The 9,208-nt window shown below is 40.9% G+C and overlaps 2 protein-coding genes across 3 annotated transcripts in view; one reads left to right on the top strand and one right to left on the bottom strand.

Annotated features, from left to right (window-relative positions):
* Positions 1–9,208, top strand: part of zbtb11 (zinc finger and BTB domain containing 11) — a 505,104-nt gene that overhangs the window by 127,058 nt on the left and 368,838 nt on the right. The window lies entirely within an intron of this gene.
* lpp (LIM domain containing preferred translocation partner in lipoma) overlaps positions 1–9,208 on the bottom strand; it is a 154,127-nt gene that overhangs the window by 6,644 nt on the left and 138,275 nt on the right. For both annotated transcript variants that reach the window (XM_033964915.2, XM_033964916.2), the window contains 2 exons: positions 3,464–3,642; positions 126–246 (listed from right to left, as the gene is read on the bottom strand). In XM_033964915.2, coding sequence (XP_033820806.1) covers positions 126–246; positions 3,464–3,642 — 300 coding nt within the window. The remainder of the gene's footprint in view (positions 1–125; positions 247–3,463; positions 3,643–9,208) is intronic.

Raw genomic sequence — 9,208 nt, 5'->3', positions numbered from 1 at the left:
TAAAACAGTGTAGAAAGTTCAAAAAATTTGCATCATACCCCCTCTTTAAGGTATCAATAGAAGTACATTAAAATGTACAAGGTGCAGCCAGGGCCCTGAACAACAAGCATGAGCTGCTGACCCACCTCACAGCGGTAACACTGCACATGAAAGTCCCGGTCCAGAGCCACGATGCGGACCGTCTCCTCCTGCCCAGGAGCAGGCATGATGGGCTCATGGCACACGCAGCAACGGGGGGCAAATTTCCTGTTAAACAACGCACAACAAACATAGTGTTAAAACAAATGCTGAACGCAAACAGATGTTAAAATCCACCGACTACCTTAGCCATATAAAAAGGTCATATTCCATAGATATACAATACACACGGAAATGACATTTTGACATCTTTTTCTACAACTACTACAAACTACTACAAGATACAGCATCCTGCTGTACTTGAATTAATTTGATATAGTATAACTGTTGTACAGTGCAAACAGAGGTAATTCAAAGTGTGTAGGAGTTCATGTTTTTTTTTCTTTTTTGTGGGACTTATGGTAAATATTTATCACAGCTTTAAGACACAGATTGTGGAAAAACTTGAGAAAAAAAAATTGCAGGAAGTAGTGTAGCGTTCTAAAACAGAATACCTCTACCATCAACAACAAAAGTCCATCCAAAATGCAGAGACAATTTACACACAAGGAAGGCGTTTTTCTGAAGCATTTAACCATTATTTAACAAAATAGAGGTGTTGCTATCTATTTTTATTTGTCAAACAACTATGGAGTTACCTCTATGTTACCTGTTATCTTGTACTCATAAAATTATAAACTTCATCAAAACGTAAAAGCTTGAAAAAAAATAGACAATATTTTTGGTGCCAGTTTAAATATAATGGTGTAAAATGTAAAATAAGTAGTCATATGTGCTTCAATATATGCACAAATAACTTAACTGAATGAGTCAACACTGACATTATTATTATTATTATTATTACTATTATTTATACTATATCAATGACAGAATGAGAAGTATATAGACATTTCCAGTCATACGGAAACCACTTGTAACATATTTCATGACAGCTTTGAGAACAAGAATCAGGAAGTGGAAATGCTGCCGTTTTAAACAGAGAGAAAAATGATTTTTGCCCTTAAACTGTTCTTCGACAAAAGGCCCGCTACGCTCCTGAGGTCACACTTGTCACAGGGAATTAAACTACGGATCACTGCAGCTACGACCCAGAGCCAGTGAGCCAGACACTCCACTCTACAGACAGGCTCCTCACCTCTGTTCTGTTTAATGACACAACGGGAAAACAGAGATTGTGTAATGTGACACAATTCCAGGAATTAAGTAAGGGTTCACCACAAAAGAGCAAAATTGAGCAGTGTGAGTTTTGTGGGTTACCAAGGATGATATTTTTTGTGTATTCCAGTCATAGAAGTTGACACGTGACATAATGACAAAATTCACTGTTAGACAATTGGTGTTTCCCATAAAACTGCCACTGTAATTCTGAGAAAACATTTGAGATGTTTGGGTCTAGATGTGTAATTTCTATAAGACATTTTTTCATTTAACATCATTTGGGATGATTACTGTAACTCAATCTAGACAATATGGGGATTTGGGTGGGTTTATAATGATAACAATTCATTAGTCTTATAGTGCTTTTCCAGGAGCCTAATATGAAATATGTATTCAAAGTTACGTAAATAACATTTAGTGCATGCTCACTAGAATAGTTTGTACCTAGACCTTACAGAGGTACAGATGTACTATGTTTTTTCCCTAAATGTTTGAGTATCTCAGAAAACTTTTCCAAGCCCCTCATTTGAGAAACAATTAACACACGGTTTTGAAGAGTGACAAAAAGCCAGAAAGTTGCAGCTTTACACCATATGCACACAGAAACCATTAAAACGCTCCCACACATCAAGTTGCTTGCACATGTTCTTTTCAACATGAAAATTAGATACAGCTTTGCAAATATTTACTAATATTGATCAGTCTGGGCGTTAACCAGAACAGTTTGCCTACAGTTTTTGGCAACATCTCAATAGTGAAATGCAGCCAAACCAAATGTGATCAAATGCAACACAAATGTGTGTGGATAGAGCCATGTTTTTGAACTTTCGAGATGGGACGAGCTTTGCATGTTTCAGAGGACAGATGAACTGGAGGCTGGCGGTTAGCAGTTATTTCAACTAGTTTGTACATAGTCACAGATGCAGTATCGTCAAACTAAAAGGACACGTTCTGTATGTGGAGGGAGAACAGACCTGAATGGTTGTGAGTGAAACGTGTAGTTCTTGGGTAAATACAAATATTATGGGAAAATAGACCATTATATTTATGTATCAAATTGTTAGTAAAAGTTTTTTTTTTAGTTTTCCAGAATTGAGTATTTGTAATGTCATATCCACTCCACCAGCAGCTGTCCTAATAGAATAATATTTTAAAGCACTATGTAACTTTCCTGCTGGGGGTCCACATCCACCATCTGCTTGTTTCCATGGAAAGGTGATAGCTTTGTCTTGAATGCTCCACAGTAAGGCAGTAAATAAACATCTTATCACCTCTCCACAGCCTGTAACTTGGCCTGGTGGCATCCCATGATTGTTTCCATTGAGACACATCAGTTGAAAGCCATGCTGTGGAACATTCTAGGCAAAGCAATACCAGAGGCAGACCTTCCACCAGACGTTACATAGTGCACCTTTAACATGAAGTCACAAAATCTTAAGACCTTGTGTTGGGCCAGGCACAGTACATCATTCTCATGCAGATTATTTGAGAGATGATCTTATCATAAATACACAGCCTGGACAAAAAAAGAAGTGGCTACCTGGATTTAACTAAGCAAATAGGTACGAGGCTCCTGCAGTTGGTCAGGTCTAGGTTCAGCTGACACCTGAATATACTGAATGACCAGGTTATTCCATCAATGGATTTTTTCTTCCCTGATGACACGGGCATATTCCAAGATGACAATGCCAGGATTCATCAGGCTCAAATTGTGACAGAGTGGATCAGGAGCATGAGACATCATTTTCACACATGGAATATCCACCACAGAGTCCAGACCTTAACCCCATTGAGAATCTTTGGGATGTGCTGGAGAAGCTTTGTAAAGGTCAGACTCTATAATCATCAATGCAACATCTTGGTGAACAATTAATGCAACACTGGATGGAAATAAATCTTGTGACATCGCTGAAGCAAAATCAAATCAATGCCACAGTGAATGTGTGCTGTGATCAAAGCTATGGCAGTTCAATAAAATATTAGAGTGTGTGACCTTTTTTTTTGGTGGTGACTTTTTTGGCCAGGAAGTGCATAATCAAACATACTTTTTTACCTCTGTTTAAAATATCATGTAATCAACTTAAGAATTCTGACTTCTCCTCCAAACCTATGAGCGTGATATATTCTGAAAATTTAAAAAAAGTATAGACTGATGAGAGCATGTTACTTGTGGAAATCTTGGATGCAGTGGATTTGGTTGGAGGCGTCCACAGTGAAGGGCACTCCGTCCAGGCTGCGGTGACACACCACACAGGTGAAGCAGTGCGGGTGGTAGGCCTTTCCCGTGGCCCGCAGAATCCTCTCCATGATGGGCTTACTGCAGCTGTTACATGTCTCCAGGGTGTTCTGAAACACACACAGTCGACCATATGTAAGACAGAACCAGGATTTAGGAGAGGGCCACAATTAACTAGGGGAGAAGTGGTTTGTCAACTTTAATCAGTCAGAAAATACAGCTTTTAACCCACACAAAAATCATGAAAAATGGAAAATACCATAATTGCCTCTCCACAGATCTGATATGTAATTTGAACTGGTAGTGTCAACTGCTTGTCTCCATGTAGATAGATTAAGTTTTAGTTAAATGCCATACTGTGGATAATTCTAGGCAAAGCAATAAGAACTATGTGGAATAAAGTTAGTGCACCTTTAAGTAAAAGAAAAAACAAACAAACAAAAATGGTTTAATTAAACTCTGGGCATTCAAAGAAAGAGTTACAACATTTAAAGGAATTCTCATACTGGACAATGATTTTGACAGTGTGCTTGCTGAATTTTTACAACCGATCTTTACAGTGAGCCTAGATAAGTGAAGAGTTCCAGGAAGTAGCCTCCTCCGGGTGTCTGACTTACACTGTATGTGGACACAGTGTCCTCACATGCTCTGAGCTAAACCTGATTAGCAGTCGACTCAAACACAAACATCATTTTTCAGGGCTCCCTCTGCAGCCCTGTGCGCACAGAGCAGTAAATATCTCTCTACTTTGTGATGACTACAGGTCTTCTGCAGCCAGCCGCCTGGGCACCACGCCCGCACCAGGCACAAGACTTATCTGAGGCATCTCTTGCTGTAATATCTGCCACCACATGCCATTTGTTATTTCAATATTTCATAAATAACGACCTCCTCTCTAAACAGCAATGCAATTACGGGGGCTGGATATATCATGTGCTGGTGATGGATGTTTGGCCTGATGTATTTCCTGGATCTCCCTGTACTCTGCATGTGTTTCTGCAGGTAGTGGTCTCCAGCACTGGAAATAAGATGAATTAGTGACATTTTGTCTACAAAATACTAACATCCAAAACATGCACAAGAGCCTCGTCTACTGTAGGAATTTGGAATTTGCTGTCTATGTAAAGTGTTTAATGTCTAATGAAGAAAATGTGTTTATTTTTGTGTATTATTTAATTATGATCAGTTTAATATTAATAATTGTTACTGCAGACATCCAGTATGATGGGACAAATAACTGCATCACTGTATATTATCGACAACAATCTTCCAAGTCCTTAATTAACCTTGTTTTAGTCACGGTCTAAAAATGTCAAGTTTAGATGTGACATATTTTGACGTGTAAACACTGGGCTATTTGTGGACTTTCGGCCTGTTGTATTTCCTGGATCTCTGTGCCCCTTAGGTGACTATGTGTTTTATGTAAGTGTGCAGTGGGCCGGACTAATTCCTGCACGCTCCAACTGCCTCGATGGCTGCAGTGTGAGTGAGCGGCCTCTGTTTCCAAACATGAGCAGAGTGTGGAGTAACAGAGCTGCGTCAGCCGCTCCTGGGTGACTGTGACCAAGAACTCGAGCTTTTCAGGGTGTGTGTGTGTGACTGTGACCCAGGACCAGGGCTCTTCAGGGAGTGTGTGTGACTGTGACCCAGGACCAGGGCTCTTCAGGGAGTGTGTGTGACTGTGACCCAGGACCAGGGCTCTTCAGGGAGTGTGTGTGACTGTGACCCAGGACCAGGGTTCAAAAAGGTAGTGTGTGTGACTATAAAGTGAGGTGGACATATATGGACAGCTTCACACTGTAGGATGCTGGTAATAAAATTATTTATTATAAGTACCACTCATTTTTACTTACAGTAATAATTAAAGGTTCTCCATCTCAAATTATAGTTACAGTATTTACACTATATTAAGCTCTCATAGAGTCTCATGAATGGTTGGCGCACAACAAGAGGTTTGGTTTGAGCTGATGATTGATGCCCTCATCGGGTCTGGTTCTTTTTGCTCAGCTCTGTAGTACTGTGTGGTTGATTGAACTGTAATTGAATCATGATCCAGTCACTGACAGATCACAATGATCAGCTTGGGCTTTTTAATTGCAATGGTCTATGAACCTGCCCACAAGCAGAGTGTGAAGCGGCTGGAATGAGAATCAGCTCCTCCAAATCTGAGGCCATGGTTCTCAACCGGAAAAAGGTGGCTTGCCCTCTCCGGGTTGTGAAGAGTCTTTCCCTCAAGTGGAGGAGTTCAAGTATCTCGGGGCCGTGTTCATGAGTGAGGGGAGGATGGAGCGTGAGATTGACAGGTGGATCAGTGCAGTCTGCAGTGATGCGGTCGCTGTATTGGAAGGTTGTGGTAAAAAAGGAGTTGAGTAGAAAGGCAAAGCTCTCAATTTACAGGTCAATCTACCTTCCTGCCCTCACCTATGGTCATGAGCTCTGGGTAATGACCGAAAGGACAATGGGTTTCCTCCACAGGACAGCTGGGCGCTCCCTTATAGATGGGGTGAGGAGCTCAGTGAAGAGCCACTGCTCCTCAATGTCAAGAGGAGCAGCTGAGGTGGCTCGGGCATCTGCTCAGGATGCCTCCTGGACGCCTCCCTAGGGAGGTGTTCTGGGCATGTCACACTGGGAGGAGGCCCCGGGGAAGACCCAGGATGTGCTGAAGGGACTATGTCTCTGGGCTGGCCTGGGAACGCCTTAGGGTCCCACCGGAGGACCTGGAGGATGTGTCTGGGGTGAGGGAAGTCTGGTCCCTGCTTAGACTGCTGCCCCAGCGACCCGACCCGGATAAGCAGAAGAAAATGGACGGATGGATGGTCTATGAGTCTATCCTGAGGTAGTAAAGGCATTTGCTTTACAGAAGCAATCTGAACAATAAATATAATTTTATTTAGTGATTTTTGTTAAATGAATAAAAAACAAAACAATAAAACTTGAATTACATTGAAAACCGTACATGATGTAATGCAATGTATTATCGTCATATCGACAGAATGCACCAATAAAACATCATTGTGCAAACTGGAACAGATTGCATTTTATAATAGCACAACAACACAAAATAACCCCCAATCATTCTGCTTACGTAGGCATTTCCATGGAGACTCTCGCAGCTAAATAAATGAACTATTTTTGTAGCCAATTAACCATGATGCATAAGGCTCTTTTTGCTGACTTTTTGACATTGGGCGCATTGCATTCATGACCAACAGTGACGTAACCACAGCGGTCAAGTGTCAGTAGAGGGTAACAGGGCCAGAGCAGTGACCCAGCAGAGGCATTGGTCTAAAAAGAAGCTCTTTTCTTCAAAGCACTCCTGGAGAGGCAGTATTTAATGAAAAGCAATGTCGACAAGCTGCGCGCGTGCTTGTATTTCCCCCTGCGCCTTCAAGACGGTAATAGAAATAAGCAGTAATCCCAGGGCAACGTTTGTGTGTAAACAATGTCCATACTACGACGGTGCTAGAAGAGGAAAAGGGTTTTAATGAGCGGGCTGCACTGGGCCCGAGAGCCGCTGCCTCACACGCACTTACACATACAAGCTAATACGGAGCGGGGCAGTTCATTTAGAAACACAGAGAGAGCGAGAGAGAGTGAGAAGAGGTACACAGAGAGGGGAGGAGAAGAAGAGATAAAATAGAGAGAGGAAAGTGAGAGGTGGAGCGGGCAGAAGGAGGAAGAAAGAGGAAGGGAATGTAGAGAGAGACGACAAAATACAGAGAGGGATATGAGAGGGTGAGAGACAAGGACAGAGACAGAAAGAGAGAGAATAAAAAGAGGAGTAACAAAAGAGAAAGAGAAGCCACAGCATCCTAAAGTCTTACTCATAGTGTACATATACCTCTTACATCTCCTCCTCTCTGTCCTTAGCTTGACTAGAACGTATTATTCCACTCAACACTTTAGTGCAGTTTTATTTCTTTGCCTGGTCTTGGACATCGCACACCACTTTGTTTGTTCAGTGAGAAAAAAACAAAAGTATTTACAACAAGGCAAATATGCTAAATATGCTCAAGGAATATTTAGACTTTTTTTTATCTGGGCTGAATTACTATTAAATCATTGAGTTATGTAGTTTGATAGGAGTGAGTCATGCTTTTGTCATTATAATTTTATTTTACACTGGTCTAGGGTTTAACCTTAGAAATATAGTGTTGATCTTGAAGAAGTATACAGAAAGCATAGACCTCTGACAAGGCACTGGTCCTATCATTAAAGGGGGAAAAAAAAAAATGTGTCCAGATTTACCATAGATTAAAACTCAGATGTCAAATTGGGGAATCAACTGAGCTTTGTATTTTGTAAAGATTCAACAACAATTTATTTTTCTATCATTTTTGCAGTAAAACTATGCATTTGCAAAACTCTTTTCTTCCTCTTCCTCATGTTTGTATGACCTCGATTCATTCACTGTGCACCAAATCACTCCCGTTATGACCGCTTCCATTTGGTTTTAGGTAACACTTAGCATTTATTAGCTCACTTACACTGGAGCGCTCTCATCTCTCCTCTCCACACACACATTTTGACAGATTTTGGCAGACTCCAGCGGACAGGATTGCCACTAGAGGGCTCTGTTCCTCTGTACTGGTCTACGATACCACTTTTCCCTGCCTAAATGTGGTGTAGTCAAGCATATGTATTCTTCCTCTGCCCCCTCCCTCATACATTTCTCTAAGTGTTTGCCCAGAAGGCTAAACAAATGTCTAGGCAGATGAGGTAAAAGGGAATTTAGGTCAGACTGAACTGCGGGTGAGAGACAGTCTTCAAGTCAATTGTGGTTCAATTTTACTCGTAACAACTCATTTCTGGGTAATAACTTGAGATGGACCCTGGTCTTAAAGCTTGTGCCAGTGGCCTACAGCATATGTGGAGCTTAAGTAGTTTAATTCAGAGAAAGTTTAAATTCTGTTTAACAGTGTTTGGTTAGTTTCAATCACTTCCAAATGCATCAAGTGCTTAAAGGCCCCATTGTTTGCCATTTTCTCATCTATGTTATAATGCTGTTTCCTCATCAAAAACAGACCTGGAGTTGTGTTTTGTTTCATTCACACATGTTTAACACACAAATCTTGTATATTTAGGCTGGTTTTTCCTCTCACATGGGAAACACTCCACACTTCCACCTTGTGATGTCATACGGTAATACAATACTTGTGTTTTTAAACTCCATACACCTTCATGAGAATCATTTTGATGATTTCAGCCCTGGAATTGCCCATCTCCACTGAGCTAAAGGTAAAAAGTACCTGTTAACTTCAAAACTTCTACTACATGACATCACAAGGTGAAACAGTGCATTTTGAGTTTTGGAGTTGTGCACAGACGCATAGCAGGATTACTCAAACATGTGAATGAAACAAAACACAATTCCGGGTATGTTGTTAAGGAGGTAACGGCTATAACATGGTTTAAAACTCATAAGAATCCATTTTGTGTAATATAGGACCAGTTTTAGGAAGAGTTGTGTCCCAGTTTAAACCTGCAAATTACAAACTTGAATATAGACATTGTTAGCCTGGTTTGGTCCAGTTCTACCCTTGTTTAATCTGTGTTTAATTTGTGTTTACTTCTTGAATCGTACCTTTGAAGATCAAGTTTTCAAGGTGGCTGTTGGCGTAAAAGTTTGACAATGACTGCTGTGAAATGGTCTATATATTGTATGACTGTGTGTGG

Source organism: Periophthalmus magnuspinnatus, chromosome 4, assembly GCF_009829125.3.
Source record: "Periophthalmus magnuspinnatus isolate fPerMag1 chromosome 4, fPerMag1.2.pri, whole genome shotgun sequence".
In the NCBI taxonomy this organism is placed as follows: domain Eukaryota; kingdom Metazoa; phylum Chordata; class Actinopteri; order Gobiiformes; family Gobiidae; genus Periophthalmus; species Periophthalmus magnuspinnatus.
This window is presented reverse-complemented; position numbering and strand designations above follow the sequence as displayed.